This window comes from Trachurus japonicus, chromosome 8, assembly GCF_045865225.1.
Source record: "Trachurus japonicus isolate A0001 chromosome 8, Traja_1.0".
NCBI classification, from domain to species: domain Eukaryota; kingdom Metazoa; phylum Chordata; class Actinopteri; order Carangiformes; family Carangidae; genus Trachurus; species Trachurus japonicus.
In genome coordinates, this window is record NC_140914.1 from 16146339 (window position 1) to 16164972 (window position 18634).

General features: G+C 42.7%; 2 protein-coding genes across 2 annotated transcripts; one reads left to right on the top strand and one right to left on the bottom strand.

The window, feature by feature from the left end:
• Positions 1–536: 536 nt before the first annotated feature.
• Positions 537–12790, top strand: trap1 (TNF receptor-associated protein 1). Its single transcript, XM_085784238.1, has 18 exons — positions 537–786; positions 3252–3449; positions 3563–3645; positions 4346–4486; positions 5330–5401; positions 6097–6257; positions 6954–7063; positions 7168–7241; positions 7765–7920; positions 8141–8261; positions 9043–9112; positions 9234–9381; positions 9495–9680; positions 9790–9928; positions 10389–10474; positions 10579–10724; positions 10816–10888; positions 11778–12790. The coding sequence occupies exons 1-18, from the start codon at positions 639–641 to the stop codon at positions 11877–11879; spliced, it is 2214 nt and encodes a 737-aa protein (XP_085640364.1). The 5' UTR covers positions 537–638; the 3' UTR covers positions 11880–12790.
• Positions 12791–12794: 4 nt separating this feature from the next.
• LOC146982946 (MAPK regulated corepressor interacting protein 2-like) lies at positions 12795–16765 on the bottom strand. The gene is made up of 5 exons (XM_085784239.1): positions 16175–16765; positions 15968–16037; positions 15322–15461; positions 14142–14252; positions 12795–13206 (listed from the first exon to the last, which is right to left on the bottom strand). The coding sequence occupies exons 1-5, from the start codon at positions 16227–16229 to the stop codon at positions 13136–13138; spliced, it is 447 nt and encodes a 148-aa protein (XP_085640365.1). The 5' UTR covers positions 16230–16765; the 3' UTR covers positions 12795–13135.
• Between the last annotated feature and the right edge of the window lie 1869 nt (positions 16766–18634).

An 18634-nucleotide genomic window follows, 5' to 3' on the forward strand; every position in this document is an offset into this window, starting at 1 on the left:
AAAAACATATTGCTTTAATATGAAATAAGACCATGATTATAAATAAAAAGAGTAAAATTAGCTGTCAAGTTCTTTATAGCTGTCCAAGAGTGTATGTTTGTACTTACTTTTAAATTGTTTTAAGTTATTGCACATTTTTATATCCTCATCTAGTCTATTCCACATTTTAACACCACAAAAATAGATCGCTAAAACTTTTCAGGTATCAACATGCCAAAGTCGCATTATTACTTGCAACATGCAAGTTTGTTAATTTTACGTAAGGTGATCACAGTTTGACCTTGAAGGGTAAATTAAGATCTTATACAGTTGATAAAAAAATAAAGGGATAAAGACTAAGAATAGAGTTGTACAGGTATTTGATATTTGTAATCAATGTAAAATGATGCACGTAAATAAATGCCCTTTCCGATAATAATAAAACAATTTTTGCAATCGATTGAATAAATTATATTTTTCGTCAGGCAGCGCGGTGGCTATGGCTCGCCCTCTGACGTCATCACAGTGCGCTTGGGGGTCCTGACTGGCTGCGCGAGCTCGTTCAGCGTGTGTCCTGTGTCTCCCAGGGTCGGTTGACCTGTCTGTTGCTCGTCTGTCCCCTGGCTTCGCTTCACCGGTCTGTCTGTCTGTCTGTCACCATGTCCCGGTGTCTCGCGCTGGCTCGGTTCGCCCTCGGTCCCGCTCACAGGACCGGCGGCTCGCGGCTGACGACGACATGTTGTGCGCGAGGGCTCAGCAGCAGCAGCAGCGGACCTGGACCTGTCTCGCGCTCCCAGCTGACTGCAGGTAAAAAGCTGTGTTTGGTTTGGTGACGTTAGCCACGTTAGCCTAGCCTAGCCTAGCCCCAAGATGGGAGTCATGTAAACTCAGCTGTGGCGAAATCAATCAATCAATCAAAATGTATTTGTATAGCATTTTACAGTAGCCAGACGGTACCCAAAGTGCTTTACATCAAGGCAATAAAATAATACATAAAAACAATACATAAAAACCCAGGAAAGTGCCACAGTGCTGCAAGAAGACACAAGAAAGTGCTACTAGTGCTGCAGGGTGTTAAAAGCCCTCTAAAAGTGCATACAGTGCACTGTTACTCTATGTTTAATCAACAACAAGCCCTGGTTGGTTTGACATTGAGCTGGTCCGACAGCAGAACACAGAAGCCACAGACACAACAAGCACAGGTGGTTTTAAATCGACAAGTTGCTTCAAATGCTCCGGTATTACATCATCATATCACTGTGCAGATTGGACTGAACTGGTTTTGTGTTTTGATTAATCGCACCAGATGGACATAATTTGTTAAACTGCAGAAGAGAGGTTCATGTGAACTGGGTTGGGTTGTACAATAATACATCGACACGATATCTGCAGGTTTGGTGGTCTTATAAAACACATAGCCTATATTTCAAATTCATCATTAAAATAGATTGTAAAGTGAATGAATGAATGAATGTTTTATTTTCGTGTCATGCCACCACTGTGGCCCATCCCATATGGGATTACAAGACGCAATAACAAATAACAAAAAAACAAAAACTAGACAGTCCTCCCTGTTGGTGTTACCTGCTGCCACACAGGTGTGACATAAATAAACAATTTCAGATTACTTTCAGTACTCAACTATATATCGCTCTTCGTCTCATTGTCCAAGCCTTTTCAAGAAATAAAGAAAATGCAAAAATATTCAAATAAAAAAGAAGTTTTAGCTTCTCAGCATCGTCCAACCACACAAATTCGTTATTTGGATCTACTTTACTAAATTATTTTTGTCTTATAGAGTCATAGAAAGGACAGTAGAACACAAAATGCATTTCATTCTCCACCTCTTGGATGTCACATAAGTTACAAATTCTATCATCTTCTGCTGTGCCGACATATCTGCCTGTCTCCATATGAAGACCAAGAATACCAGCTCTCGATTGAGCACACAGGGATCTTTTCTTTTTAGACAAATTATACAAAACATAGTTTTCTGGGCCAAATACCTGTTTTATTTCGCATTAAGTACGCAGTTTTGGTTTACCCCAAGTGTCTAATGCCCATCTATCTTTACTTTGTTGAAAAATAATTTCTTTTAATACATTAATCTCAACTTTCTCTTTGTTATAATAATGGTCTTCATATCCAGCTCTCAGCAAGATGTCATATATGTCCCTATCCCATGCCCCATTGGTCAGAGTGTCCCACTCAAAGATTAAAGTAAAGTATTGGGCATTGTGACCTCAAGGAGGTATTAAATGTGTTAGAAAGCCGTAAAATGAATTTAGAAAAGTCCTAGATATATTTTCTAACCTGCCCTGCTACATTCATGGCTATAGACAAGAATGTGAATTGTCAATTGATTTGTATGTATGTAATAATAGTTAACACTACTCTAGTCACCTGAGCTCATGTAAAATTTACATGTGGACTTTTATTTAATCTGTTTATCCATCCATTGGTTTCTCCTGATTACCCAGTTCATTAATGTTTAATTAATGATATCATTAGGAAATTACTGGTGCACAGCTAAGAGCTAATGACTTAAATATGTCAATAAATATGTGCACTTTGTAATTAACTGTGGGCCCTATCACCCCTATTGGTTTTCTTTCACTGATGCCTTGCAGAGATCAGATCAGTCTGACCATGAAATGGGTGTCAAATTGTATTCTGTTGTGTGTTAAAAATGGCAGTACTTGCAGCTATGCCAACATCTACGTAAACATGAAGACTTTTTTTTCAGCGATTTTATTTGTTTGACATTGGCTAAGATTTATTTATTTATTTTTACATTCATTGTCTATCATACAAACACATTTTATTTTCTGTCACAGTAGATGAGCCAAACTGAAAATAATACACAGTTGCGAGACTTTGGTATTCTCTTCTAAATTCTCTTCTAAATGACTTAAAATAAAGAACTGATTTTTGAAAAAGTCCCTGATTCATTCTCTGTTGCTTGACAAACAGATTTATCAACTAATATTTGCAACTCTAAAATGTCTGTAAAAGTTTTCACATTACAAAATGTGAACTGTTTACAAGACGTCATGTCCAAATGCTCTTTTGACTGAATGGTTGAAGCTGATCTGGTTTGGTCATCTCTGTCCATGCATTGCAATTGATCATTGCAGGTCTTGCTTTGTAAGTTTTCTGCAAGACACTAAAAATGCAACAAAAACCTCCCCAAAAAAATCACTGCAAGAGCTGTCCTGTAAAGCAGCATCACCCTCTTACTTACACTTGCATGTTGCTCCACCTGTCCTCAGACCTGCAGGTTGGGCAGCAGCAGAGGTGGAGCGCTCGGCCCAGAGTCTGGAGCACTCAGCGCTCCTGCTTCAATTTCTGCCAGCAGTCTTCCTACAGCACCCAGGAGGCCGAGAAGGAACCTGAGAAGGAACCAGAGAACAAGGAGCCCGAGGAGGAGCCCCTGCACAGCATCATCACTGACACCGAGTCTGTGCAAGGTGCTGGAACAGCTAGAGACATAGCCATTGTTCAACGCTACTGCTCACTGCTAATCTTTTTTTTTTTAAGATTTAAGATCATCTGAATGTTGTTCTACCTCTGATTTATCCAGGTAGTTCCTCCAAACATGAATTTCAGGCTGAAACAAAGAAGTTGCTGGACATTGTTGCACGGTCCCTGTACTCAGAGAAAGAGGTAAGGGGGTTTTTGTGTTGAAAAAGGAGAGGACATAACATAATTAGACTGACATTTAAAGCAGAAGTAAGCGATATTTTTGTGTTAATATAAGTCTTAAATAGTTATATCTTCCGACAGCAATCACTTATATAGAGTGTTTGGTCTGAAACACGGGTCTGTCAGTCACTCTGCTCTGCTCTGAGCTGAGGAGAAAACTTTTCTCGTATCCTGCAAGTTTTATCCAATGAGGAGAGAGAACGGCATGAAGGGCTGTGTGTGAATGTGGTGACGTAGGGACGAGGACCAGTAGATCCATGACGAGGGCGGGGGCTGCTAACTCCATCGGCTGACAAGATGTTATGATGCGTTCAAGGCAACCCGTAACTCGTGTTTTTCCGACCTGTTAAGTCGTACCAGTTCGATCTGGTACGAGTTCACGGGTCGGAAGTTACGAGTGGCCGTTATAGTGACTTTCACAGGTAAAACAGGTCGGAGAAACACGAGTGGGTTGCCTGGAACGCTACAAAGTCGTAAGTCGTGACTTGAAGCTGTAATTTACGGTTTCAAAAGCCGGCCTGGAACGCAGCATTAGCCAAAACGACCGGATCGCTTACTTCTGCTTTAAGTTCATTAACTGTAACCGATCTTCTCTGCCTGATGCCCTGCCTCCTCCTCCTCCTCCTCCTCCTCCTCCTCCTCCTCCTCCTCATCCCACCAGGTGTTCATCAGGGAGCTGATCTCTAATGGTAGCGACGCTCTGGAAAAACTGCGTCACAAACTGGTCACAGCGGGAGGTGAAACAGCTCCCATGGAGGTCCACCTGCAGACCGACGCTGCCAAGGGCACCTTCACCATCCAGGTACACCCACATCTGTGGAAGATGTACGGCCTGCATGACGTATGGCCATATGCCAAAAACAATGACTGCAACAAACAATAACAGAATGTTTGCGTGGTATCAACCAGGACAACATGAAGTTATAAGAGTGTAGAACATAGAGCGTTTGATTGACTTCGATATCCATGTCCTCATTTGTGCCAGCAATTAGAAATGAAAGGGCCATTTCTGTGTCAGAGCATGGAAAAGATTTACCAAGATCACAAAAATTAATCACAATGTAAAGACTATGAAGTGTGAATAAATGGACCCCCTTGAAAAGGAGATGGTTGTTCATCTCAAGGGGTTACCTGTAAAATAAATGTCTAAATCTTCAGTTCATCATGGAACTGTGGCCAAATTAAGGAGATTAAAAGGTAAGAAAGAATACACAACAAGTGTTTGCAGAGCCTTGTGGATCACGGACGTTTCTTAACATTGTGTAACTCACAGTAACCACAAAGAATGCTCCAACTTTGTGATGTTTCACTTATCTAAACCTCTGAGCCACCTTATTTCACCATATCTTGGATTAATGCTGCTTCATATATACTGCTCATTTAAAAAAATTTATTTTCAATATCTAACTCCTCAGTTTTTCAGCAGTTGTGGTTTTGGTTTTTAATTCAGCTTTTAACCGCAGTCTGCTGTAACATTTCCTCTTGGGATAAATGAAGTGCAACTGTCTGGCTGCTGCCTGCAGCTACACTGCCCTCTGTTTCCTGGTCTGTTTTTGCGCAGTGTTGCCACCTGGTGGGTGGATATTGAACAACAGCCTACAGTGGCTTCTTTTTAAATGATTGAATATCTTTGTACTCTTAACAGGACACTGGCATTGGCATGAGCCAAGAGGAGCTGGTGGCCAACCTGGGGACCATCGCCCGCTCCGGTTCAAAGGTGATCGTTGTCTGTTGCTCTTGATCTTTCCATGTCTTGTAATTAGGGATGTCACGATTATACATTTTCTTGGTACGATTATTGTCAGAGAAATAATCACGGTACTACGATTATCACGATTATTATGCATTAATTAATTAATTTCACAATGAACGTGTAAAAATTGACTTATATAGTCAAAATATAATTACATTACTCATTGTTTACACAAAATATTTCAAGTATCTATTAATATAGGACCAATTCTTAATCCCCAGGGGAAATGTTTGAAATATTGAGGTCATAAATTGTCATCTATACCAATTGTTAACGTTTATTTTTATCGTTTTTTGTTTAGTTTAGTATTTTTTTTTATTACAAATGACACGCTAACATTTAAATTCCTACCAATTAAATGTTACATTAGTTAAATGGACCAGTATCTGTGCATTTACCTTTATTTTTGCACACATCTGCCGATATGGTTCTAACATCATCTTTTTGGGAAAGTGACGGTATTTAGGAATCTTTACGATTAATTAATTGTGGCGTTTAATACCACGATTAATTGTGAAAACAAGTAATCGTGACATCCCTACTTGTAATATATGTGTAATGTATACTTGTTCAGCTTTAAACATACGGTCTCTTATTTTTTAAATAAGTACATATGAGTTTAAACCTGTGGATCTAATCATCTCCTCTACACGCCTCAGGCATTCTTGGATGCTCTGCAGAACCAGGCGGAGGCCAGCAGCACCATCATTGGTCAGTTCGGGGTTGGATTCTACTCCGCCTTTATGGTGGCTGACGGTGTGGACGTCTACTCCCGCTCCGCTGAGCCTGGTGCCCCTGGGTACAAGTGGTCTTCAGACGGGTGAGAGCAAAATATCCCGTGTTATAAAACGGAAAGGTGAAATCCGGCGATCCGATTGGTTGTTAACCATGGTATATTGAGCATATACCACGGCTACTATTCTAAACCCTTATCACAGCTAAGCTATCACTCCGCGTCAGGCTCGTATGACTGGTATGAATGGAAGTTGTTGTCATGTATCCATGACAACGGACTGTTGCAGTCCGTAGCAAAAGACAGTCGATATTTTTACGATGTTAAAAAATGGACTAAAGTAGTAGAATTCACATGTTAAAGATGAACTTTCACCTCCGGGGAGGGTTAACAATGGTAGAGGGGACTGAGCAGTGACTTTCACCTGAAAAAAAGCAGAGGAAAAGACGAGCTGCAGAGCTAACTTGGAGCTAACGTCTGGAGAGGTGGGACTATTTTTTCACAGTGAGGATATTTTATTGGATAATATGTATTTCTGGTTGAATAAAACTACATGAAATTGATTGCGTATCCCTCTTTTATATTGCCTTTATTCGTAACCATTTTATAAAAGCAATATATCACTCCAGTCCGTGGTATATGCTCATTATACCACGGCTAAGGGGCGTTGTTCGGCCCGACGCGAAGCATGATATATTGCTTAAATATCCCATCATCCTGCCCTACAGCTGTGAAATGAGTCTAGCTAAATATGATGTTCTCTGTCGTGGTCGTCGCCCACAGCTCTGGTGTTTTCGAGATCGCTGAGGCCAGCGGTGTTCAGCAGGGGACAAAGATCGTGTTGCACCTCAAAGACGACTGCAAGGAGTTTTCCGCTGAGGACAGAGTGAAAGGTAAAAACTGCTGGAGCTTATTCAGAAGCTGAATTATAACTGCAGAGAGCATGTTCATTACTACATCGCTCCATGTGATGACAGGCTGTTGTATTTCCTTTCAGAGGTTGTAACAAAGTACAGCAACTTTGTGAGCTTCCCCATCTTCCTGAATGGACGGAGGCTCAACACTCTACAGGTGAGCTGCTCTGCTTTTTAATCTGGAGACTCTGGATTTAGTTTCTGTACAAGGAAGTACTTTTTTTTTTTAAATTTCTACATTATATGTGTGAGCTGGGACCGTTTTAGTTTAGTTAGCAGCAGCGGTTGAAGGGTCGAAGCTCACAAATACCATCTGCCATAGCTGAATGATTCTGAAAAAGATCTTTGTGCGTGTGTGCGTGTGTGTAAATAAAAACATTGTTGACACAACAAAGCATCAATAGGTGTTCGGAACCAATTACAATTCGTCAAATTGCACACAGCAAGTATAAAAGACAAAAAGGAAATGTGAACAGAAGATCTTGGGTGAATTGGGGCTATGGAATCATTTTCTATGTCTCAATGTTAGCAGATAGATTTAAAATACGTTTCCCAACAATTTCAATTTCAATCAACCAAAGTTAAAACAAAGACTTACTTTAGGTTTTATAGTCTGAGCTGAAAAACATTTTTTACTAATTATACTAACTAACTGTTGTTTGACCTCTGTTTCCCTTCAGGCCTTGTGGATGATGGATCCTAAGGAGATCAGTGACTGGCAGCATGAGGAGTTCTACCGTTACGTGGCCCAGTCCTACGACAAACCCCGCTACACGCTGCACTACCGCGCCGACGCCCCACTCAACATCCGAAGCATCTTCTATGTTCCCGAAGCGGTGAGGAGCTCAGGACTTTTGAGCGTTTTTGTGCGCAGTAACAACTCAGTGCATTTTTTTTTTAATTAGTTTCTGCTGCTAAACTCAGAGAAAATCTTACAAGTCAAAGGGAGAACCAGCAAATTTCCTCGTCTAAGTAGCTTCTTTCAGTAGCGATGAGTAAGATCAAGTAAGGGTTTAGTCAAACAGACATATAACAAAACTATTTTTCCAACAACAGAAACCAAGCATGTTTGACGTGAGCAGGGAGATGGGCTCCAGCGTGGCTCTGTACAGCAGGAAGGTCCTGATCCAGACCAAAGCCGCTGACATCCTGCCCAAGTGGCTGCGCTTCCTCCGAGGTCAGTGTCCACCTGACCGCCTCCACCTGCTCCCGACGGAGCTGCTTTCTTTTCCCCCTTAAAGGGATAGTAGCATTTTTTTAAAGTGGGGTTGTATGATCTACAAATAGCCCCTAAGTACTATAATTGCAGTAGAAGACTCTCTGCACTCCTCCCGTTAGCAACGCCAGCCCATAGCCCTGCCCAGAGATTTACAACATACATTGTTGTGAATGGACCCAAAGAAACGGCCTATTTTCGTGGCCTAAAAGAGGTTTTACACAGTATTACTATACACAGTTCCATTGTTCGCTATAATATAATTTTTTCCAGCCCTTCAAAGTGCAGGAAAAACAGAGTTTTTATTTGGACCTAACCAACTGCTGATCGGCGGGCGCTAACCGTGGGCCAGAGGGATACGTGAGTTGGTTAGGTCCAAATAAAAACTGCGTTTTTCCTGCACTTTGAAGGGCTGGAAAAAATTATATTATAGCGAACAATGGAACTGTGTATTTTTTTTCACGTTAAACCTCATTTCGGCCGCGAAAATAGGCCGTTTCTTTGGGTCTGTTCACAACACTGTATGTTGTAAATCTCTGGGCAGGGCTATTATGGGCTGGCGTTGCTAACGGGAGGAGTGTAGAGAGTCTTCTACTGCAATTAAAGTACTTAGGGGCTATTTGGAGATCATACAACCCCACTTTAAAAAAATGCTACTATCCCTTTAATGATTTTTACAGATCGAAGGAATAGGTAATTGATTTTTGTGTGCAGGACTAACACTGTGTTCGTCTGTGTGTAGGTGTGGTGGACAGTGAGGACATCCCTCTCAATTTGAGCAGAGAGCTGCTGCAGGAGAGCGCCCTCATCAGGTACAACACCAGTCTTACATCTTAGTTTTCTTCTTTTTTTACCTTTTTCATCGCTTCTCTCGCCACGGTTTTGATCCACTGATGATTTATTCTTTCTTTCTCCCGTCGCCGCCGGCTTCAGGAAGCTTCGTGATGTTCTGCAGCAGAGGGTGATCCGCTTCCTGCTGGACAAGAGCAAGAAGGAGCCAGAGAAGTACAGCAAGTTCTTTGATGACTACGGTCTCTTCATGAGGGAGGGCATCGTCACCACCCAGGAACAAGATGTCAAGGTGACACACTCTTTGGCTTTTAAGGAGGAAAACGGTAAAAAAAAAAAAAAAGTGCCAGTGCTGAAAGTTACAGAGAAAGGTTGCGTCTAAATATTGTTGCTGTGTCTGTGTAGGAGGACATCGCGAAGCTGTTGAGGTATGAGTCGTCCGCTCTCCCCGCGGGCCAGCAGACCAATCTGATAGAGTACTCCTCGCGAATGAAGGCTGGCACACGCAACATCTACTACCTCTGTGCCCCCAACCGCCATCTTGCAGAGCACTCCCCCTACTATGAGGCCATGAAACAGAAAGACATGGAGGTGAGAGGCTGACGCGACTGATCAAATAAGAGTTTGAGGGCTCTGTTCTTACTGCTGCGGTCCAGTTGAAATCACATTGTGTGACTTTTCTCTGCTCGCGTGTGTGCAGGTGCTGTTCTGCTACGAGCAGTTCGATGAGCTGACGCTGCTCCACCTGAGGGAGTTCGACAAGAAGAAGCTGATCTCAGTGGAGACGGACATCGTGGTGGATCACTACAAGGAAGAGAAGTTTGAGGACAGCAAACCAGGTCTGGTTTTCTCACATACAGTACAGGCCAAAAGTTTGGACACACTCAATGTATTTCCTTTATTTTCATGACTATTTACATTGTAGATTCTCACTGAAATTCCACAAATGAACCCTGACAAGGCACAGCAGTGAAGTGAAAACCATTTTCAGGTCAGGTTCACCTCTTGAAGCTCATCAAGAGAATGCCAAGAGTGTGCAAAGCAGTAATCAGAGCAAAGGGTGGCTACTTTGAAGAAACTAGAATTGGTGGGGGCAGAGATAGAGGAGGAGGAGGAAGAAGAAGAAAAGAAGAAAGAGAAGACAAAGAAGAAAAGACATGTTTTCAGTTATTTCACACTTTTTTGTTAATTCCACATGTGTTCATTCATAGTTTTGGTGCCTTCAGTGAGAATAAAGGAAACACATTGAATGAGAATGTTGTCACGGCTGTAATCCTGACCTTTGTTTATCGTCCGCAGCCTCCGAGCGTCTGACACAGGAGCAGGCCGATGACCTGATGGCGTGGATGAAGAACTCTCTGGGTCCCAGAGTCACCAACATAAAGGTAAACATAAAACTAATTGTGTGTATAGTAACTCAAACCCTAATATCAGCTATATTTTAGTTTAGTTTTCAAGTGTGTAATGGATTTTCTCCCCCGTCTCCCAGCTTACTCCTCGTCTGGACACCCACCCTGCTATGATCACCGTGCTGGAAATGGGTGCTGCACGCCACTTCCTCCGCACCCAGCAGCTGGCCCGCACCGCTGAGGAGAGAGCTCAGATCCTGCAGCCCACACTGGAAATCAATGCAGGGTAATGGTGGATTTTAGTAGATGAAATTTAAAAAAAGAAAAGAAAAAGAAACTGTAAATAATGAGGCTTTTATGTGTTTTATGTCTGATAGACACGATCTGATCAAGAAGTTGCACGGCCTGAAAGACACAGACTCTGAGCTGGCTGGACTGCTACTGGAGCAGGTAATGTTGCTGGTTATGGAAAACAGATTCTTTCTTATTTTAAAAAGAGCCATCCTTGTTTTGTGATTCGCCTAAAACGTCCTTGTTGTAAATCTGTGGACTTCTACATTTTATATAGCGAGAAATCCTCCACTTCAACAATAAGATCACATCAGTTGAATATTATCTGCAAAAATGACCACGATAAAGACAAGAAAGATACAAAAATACAATATTGAACAACTACAGATTCCCCTTGTCAAGTTGTACACAATTAAATGACATAACAAACCTGTAGTAGAATAGACTGCAAAGATTTTTTCTCAGTTCTCTAACAGAAATACAGTTTTTATTCCCTAATCCTCTACTCTCACAGCTGTGTTTTCACTTTGTTACTCGCAATGAAATGCAGTCCTTCCTGCGGTGACATTTTACGTCAAAGCCTCCATTCCTCCAGGCTTTCTACCTGAAATGTTGCGTTTTATTAACAGAACCTTAACAGCATTCAATCACAGTGAAAGTGACTGGAGTAAATATTTCTGTTCAGCAAATGAACTCAGCAGCAGGTTGATGGATGTGGTGTGACTCTGTCGAGACTAAATTTGACTACTTTACTTTGTTTGTGCTGTTCGTTCAGGGCCAGCTTATTCTGAGAACTTGATGATTAAAATGTGTTTCATTCATTATTTTCTTGTTAAAAAACATCAATACATTGTGCATACACATAAAATGAAATATGATCACAGGTTAAATGATAATCATATATTGGCCCAGTCCCTCCACTCTGGCAGTGGTAATCACCAATTTATCAGATGTTATTGTCTTTTGAAGAGATCTGCCCATTGCTGTTCATCCTATCAGTGCAGATTTAAACATTTTTCTTAAAAATCTCTTTATGTCTGCTTTTCAGATCTATGACAACGCCATGATCACAGCAGGCCTGAATGATGATCCCAGACCAATGATTTCCCGCCTCAACGATCTGCTGACAAAAGCTTTGGGGAAGCACTGAGAGCTACTAGACATGAACTTGGCTTTGATGACTGAAGCATTTACAGCAGCAGGTGGGCCTACAGAGCTGGAGGACTACAGTTACTAGAAGCACTGCAGGCCTCATCTGAAGCCACAAAAAGACATCACATCTCTTTTCGCTCTGATGTTACTTCATTCCCCCTTGAGGAGAGCACATACGGGCCGGAGAAAGATGTACTGCTTAGCAGCATCTGACAGAGCCTTTCCTCAAAACATTTCCGTCGTCACGCTCTGTGTTTAGCACTATTTCATCAGGAGTTTCAAGTGTTGTTCATATAATTCAAAAGACTGTGCCGAAAACCTGTCCTTTCAATGTGACTGTCACACTCAGATGTAAAACCAGGATTTTTCTTACAGTGATATGTGGTTTTCAAGACCTGGAACCACAAAATCAAGTGATCAGACTCAATAACACGTCCTGAATAATCAGAATGCAAACCAGCCACAAACAACCCAGAGATGAAGAGAGAAAGTTGGAGGAAGGATGGAGACATAAAAAACTTTCTTGTTTCTTAAATAACATTTCAAAACCCTGTTGAAATCCCATGTGTAATAACAGCTACGTACGTTGTTCTAGCTGTTATTCTAAAGTGCGTGTTTGATAAGTGGTACAAGTCAACGTACAGTTTTCCTGATGCAGATAGGAGTTTTTCCTCATGTTTCCATATTTAATATTTTATGTTCACATTATTTTGAAAAGGAGCTAAGCCAGTCATATAATACATACAGTTGACTTGCAAATGCAGTTTGTCAACTGTCATCGGTCAAATGTGGGTTCATAATGTGTTATGAAATAATGTATATGCATTTATGGAGCTGTTGGTTGTGGCCTTGCATCACAGAGACAAACATGGATTCATTTGTGTGACAATTAAAAAAGATGCCAATTCAGAGGTTCTTGAAAATACAATTTTACTGCATTTCAAAGTAGCATGACATCTCTGTTTTCAGGGTGGCAAGATGAGAACATCTCAGCTTTGGAGACACCGTCCTCCCGTGTGCCATCTGTGGCTGACTGAATGTTTAGCATTGGATGGGTTGGGGTTAAAAGGCTTTAGAGTTCAAGTGCGGTGATTCTCCGTCAGCGTCCCAGCGCTGTCCATCCATGTGAATCACATCAGGGCACTTTGACCCCATCGCACCTGTGGCTTCCAGGCATCCTCTCCTCAGTGAGCCGTTCTGCTTCAGGTCTCACCTCCTGACCGCCTGTCAGGATGCATAAATCCCAGAGGAGTGTCAGGACAGCTTGTCTATGTTGGCTAGGAAACGCTGGGCCCACCATTCATCCAGGTCAATGGGCGCAAAGTCTGGAACGGAAAGCAACAAAGTCATTTGTATGACAGGGCAACACTCAAGGTGTATAACAGTGTCAGTAGAGCGTGAGGCTGTGATGTACATTTTACAGAAGCATAACAAACATTATTATAAGGATAAGCCAAAACTTCTTCCTCACCAAAAGTGGAAACTTAAAATTAATAAATCACTGCAGGTGATGTTCAATAAATAAAAAACAATTATAGTATACATTTTAAAAATCAACCTCTGTATTTATGTCCTTATCCCTTTACTTGTTCATTACTTCAACAAACACACTAAGCAAGGGGGTGAGATGGCACACACTGTCTCAATGAAAGGTTTGACCACAAGCAAAGTTAAACAAAGGAGTACACAAGTTAATCAAAACAAAAAACTGTGACATAACTGCTAAATTAAAAAAAAAAAAAGGAAACAATACCATACATTTTGATAATTGTTTTAGACGGTTTTCTAGCACATCATAAATGTTAACAATATTCCCCCTCGCTGACCCCTTGTGGTTGTAATGAAAAACTGCACGGCAATAAAGATGATAAAGCATGAACCTTAAATTAGTATTTCTACATGTGCTAACTGAGTCGACACATCTAATTTGGACAATGAGGAGAGACAGGCCTGTGATCTTAACTAGCTTCCTTCCAGCTGGAGGGATCAGAGGCCGTTCCATTAATCCTTGTTTGGCTGACTGTCATATAAACCAATACAACCTGCCGTTCTGGTTGGACTAACTATAGACTGTTTAAATTTATGAGAAGTACTATGAATCTTTATAGCTGTAACAGGTTTATTTAGGTTTAGGTTTGGTTAGAGCAGCTTTAAAATCAACTATTAAAGACACATGCTTATAACCTGAAATCATGAGCACCTCATAGGGAGAACGGTGCAGTGAGAGAAGAGTAGGAAGAAGAGGAAAAGCTCTACTCACTGTCCATGTGTGGGCTGGGAGAGGTTTCTTTGTAGTGGACTGGCCCCTGTGCTCCCTCCGACCCCTGACCGGCCCTCTGCTCCTGCTCCTGCTGCACCACCTCCTGCCAGGCTGAACACACAGCTTTGTCAGTAAAACCACAATTAATAACACCTAATACACTACTGCAGGTCTATGCTGTGTTTTATTAGCCCTCTGCTCAACTTCCAGGGTTCACAAAACAACATTTAACACAGTTATAATAGTGAACAGAGAAAAAAAAATCTAATTGTGTCGCACCCACAACGTCAAGTAAAGTAAAGTCCACAAGGGCAACTGCTTCAAAGGCCTGCCCCTCCTGGCACACATTTCTATTTCAAATAATGCACCATGTGGACTTGTCACATGCAGCGTGTGTGTGTGTGTGCATGTACGTGAACCACAACTGATGTTATCTCTGCGACTTTCAGTTTGTTTAGGTACATGAAGAGTGAAAGAGAAAGAATCAACCCTGAAAAGGGGGCAGGGGGGGTGGGGGGTGGGGGGTGGGGGCGGGCCTACACTTTGTGTCCTTGTCCACTCAGTGACAAGGTTACTCAAGTTGTTTATGAGCTGCAGCGGCCGAGCTTCAATGCCAACACAACTCACAGGACACAGACAACACGGGGTTATGCCAAATGAAGTCTCCTGGAGACTGAATGAGCGTGTGAATGTTAAAAAGAGACACACACACACACACACACACACACACACACACACACACACTTCAGAAGTGGGTCACTGTGTAGAGTTTCACCCAGACCCAACAAAGCCTCCCCCTCCTGTCAGGAGTTTGTGTTGCCTTTACTCAAAGCAGACACCAAGACTCTTTCCCTGAGTGACCAGTGGGTTTAAGCCCAACAACAACAACAACAACCAAAAAAAAAATCATGGGTGTTAGCACAGGGTCACAAGGAGCAATGATATGTGGGTGTGAGAGCATTTCACTTCTGGGCGCCTATCATGGCTATCAGTGTCAGAGCAGCTGTGTGGGTGAGGCCAAGGAGGGAGGGGAGGGGGGAGGTCTGGGTAGCAGCTCTTTGAAAGTATGATAGTAAAACAATGTCATTCACAAAACAAGATACAATGAAAACAATGAGAAGTCTTTGTCTGGTGACATATTCCCGTATTTCCAGTCAGACCATTTCTTTAATTTCCTCACCCTCGTAGACAAACGTGACATTTTCCTCGTGTGCGGCGGTGAAAGTCTCTTCCTGATGGTTGTCCGCGGGGAGAGCCGGAGCAGGGTGATGGTACTTCTTACCATTGAGGCGGTTGAAAACGATCTTGGGTGCAGGAAGGCTGATGGGTATAAGTAAAAGAGAGAGAGGGGGGGGGGGGGGAGGTGTCACAGGTTACAGTATAATAACTCTTGCATGATTTCATTGTTCATTTCCCAGTAGGACACTTTTTTTTCTTGCAGGTGTGTGTCTGCCTCTGGGGGCTTAAAGTCAAGTCAAGCAAGGTTGGTTGTGCAGAAGTCAGAGATTACAACAGCTGAATGAAGGACCATGTGCCACCTCGCCTTCCCACAAGGTCACACTCTCACACACACTCACACACACACACACACACTGGTTAAAGGCATGAAAACAGCCCACAGTGTGGACTGGAGGTGTGTTATAAATCACTCAGCCCTGCTTGTGCTTATATGAAGCAACGCCGCCCGTCTCAAGATGATGACGTCCACATGCTGTCATTCACTGACACACATTTTTAACCTGAGATGTCAAGTCTGATCTTTTTTTTTTTGCAAACTAATAATGAAAAAGCATCACAGACACACACACACACACACTGTTACTCACTCGGGCAGGTTCCAGGACGTTTGTTTGTGCTTGAAGTCGTTAATTTTGTTGTCCAGCTGCTGTGTAGGTCCTATACAACATGAAGAGAAGACGCATATTTAGCCAACACAGCCACACAAAACACAGCTGATCATCAGTTTTCCTATGGATCTCTAACATACTGTAGCCTAATAGTTCAGACTTGGTTACTTGAGTCCAGAGTCTCACCTGTGCGTCGCTGGGTGACCAGTTTGCTGGGACCTCTTGTGATTGTGTACATCATGCGCAGGAAAAGTCACCTGGAAACTTTGAAGTTTGGCACTTTGACGTATGAAGAAGAAAAGAAAAGGAGTTCCCAGATGGAGCAGAGACAGGTGGAGCGGGGCCTGATTAATTATAAAGGCACAGACAGAGACATTTCCTCCAGGATGATCCGTCCTTGCACACTAGAAAAGTGTCTCAATCGTCGGTCGTGTCGTGCCCTCAGCTGATCAGGATCAATTCCGCCCACTGGGTGAGACAGTGAAGCCAACGCAAGCTGCCCACGGAGCGGACACGAGACCAGAGCGGACACAGCTCCCAGGAAACACAACTGCGCGCTGCACGTTAAAAACCAGCCAGACCCCCGGTACGCATCTCAACCCGGCGACCCTCCTCCTCCTCCTCCTTCTTCTTCCTTCTCCTTCCCTCTCTCTCTCTCTCTTTTACCTGCAGTCTCCGGGGTGCACACACACACACACACACACACACACTCACACACACTCACTGTAAGTCACTTTGGCGCTGAGGTGTCCTGCCTGCGCTGCCACAATGTCACACACACCACTGTAGCAGCGGCTGTCATTCATAAGACATTGGACGCACGCCGCCGTCAAAACGCACCACTTCTCCACGACGACGACGACGACGACGTGCCCACACGCCTCCCTCGGCGCTTTAAAGGTGTACAGAAAAGAAAATTGAATTTGAGCCCACTCTGGGTCATAAAATTAGTGTAATAACTCATCTATCAGACGATGTAGGCCAAACTTTGTGCAAAATTCTATTTTTGAGTAAATCCGTGATGAAAGTGTGTATTTTAGTGTAGTTTTTTTTTTCGTATTGGATAATGCAGGCGCACGGATTATACGTCAGCCTGTACACGATTCACCAGCCACTGATATTGGATCCGTAATCCGTCATTCAAACGTCTGAGACACGCACACACACACGGAGCTCGGTCTCGCCCCAAGCTTTGAATATCCCGCCCGCTCGATAACGACCAATCAAATTCATTTTCCTTACTCGGGTAAACTCGTGTTGCAGCTCGTGACAACTCGGCGCGACAAACGGGACAAACGGCCATTTCTGTACACCTTTAAAGAGACAGTGTCCCGGGATTGTAACAAATGTGGAGCACGCGGGGAGGGGGTGAGGGGACTCCACTGACAATACACTGAAATTTACAGCAGCTAGCAGGGCCGGCTCTACGCAGGGGCAAGAGGGGGCGGCGCCCCCTCAAATAAATGTCTTGCCCCCTCAAATCTGCTGTAGCACAAAAATCCGCCGAAAAAGGGACCCTGTTCTTTTCTAAAATGTTCTGTTCTTTTTTTTTTTTTTTTTTAGTATTCATAAGACTACCTTTCAGTTTTGTAAATCCTGACCATAGTAGACACCCCCCCCGCCTCTTCTCAGAGTACACCAGAATGCTTCACTCACATTTTAAAATCACAAACATTTTCTGGGGGGGATGCCCCCAGAACCCCCTCCAGGGATTTAGCTACTCACCTTTTTCACCCCCGCTGGGTTTGCAATGCATCTTCAGGGATATGCACCCCTAACCCCCCATATAATGTGGCTCTTTGTATTACGACAGTAAAAAAAAATTGGGCTCTAAGACCCTGGTTGGCCCCCCCGGCCCCTAGTTGGACAGGTCTGAAGGTAGAAGCCTGACAAAGTGCAATCCACTTCTCCAGGTTGGGGTTGGACACATAGTCAACAACCCAATTCAATGAAGTTACTATAAGCACAGAGAATAAAAAGTGTTGGAGCTTGATGTGTTCACATGATGCCCCCTTCACATTTCTGACTGACTGCCCCCTCATATATGCCTGCCTAGAACCGGCCCTGGTAGCTAGCCTAATTCATGTGAGGGAATTTCCACTTTTTCTTCTCTGACTCAAATTATTCCAAAATTCCTCAATCTGTGATGTGATGATATAAAAATCTGCCCCCTCAAATTAGTTTAAACTTATTCATATATTTATCCAGCAGGGTTCATACTGTCTGACCCCCCCCCCAAGGATCCCCTATGAGGCACAACGTCTGTGTGTTTACAGTACACACAGGAGAGCTCAGGTGCACAACACTGTCACACTACACACACACACACATCTGTTTGTAATGCAACCATGCATTACTATACACTAACAGCAGGCATGGTGTTGTTGTAAATCAAGAGGTGGATTCGTTTTGCAAACTGGTTTTTCATTCTAGAGATCTATTTTCAGCCAAACAAGGAAGATGAAATGTTTTTTTTTTTTTCCCTCAACGCCACAGGGAGTAAAAAAAAAAAATTAAAAAAAAAAAAAAAGGAAATGCCAGAGAAAATGTTTTTAATTATTTATTTAATTTTCATCTCAGAGAAACAAGTTGTCACCAAGATGATGTTGTTGAGCCTTCTGCTTACAAGAAAGAGAGAGAGAAAAC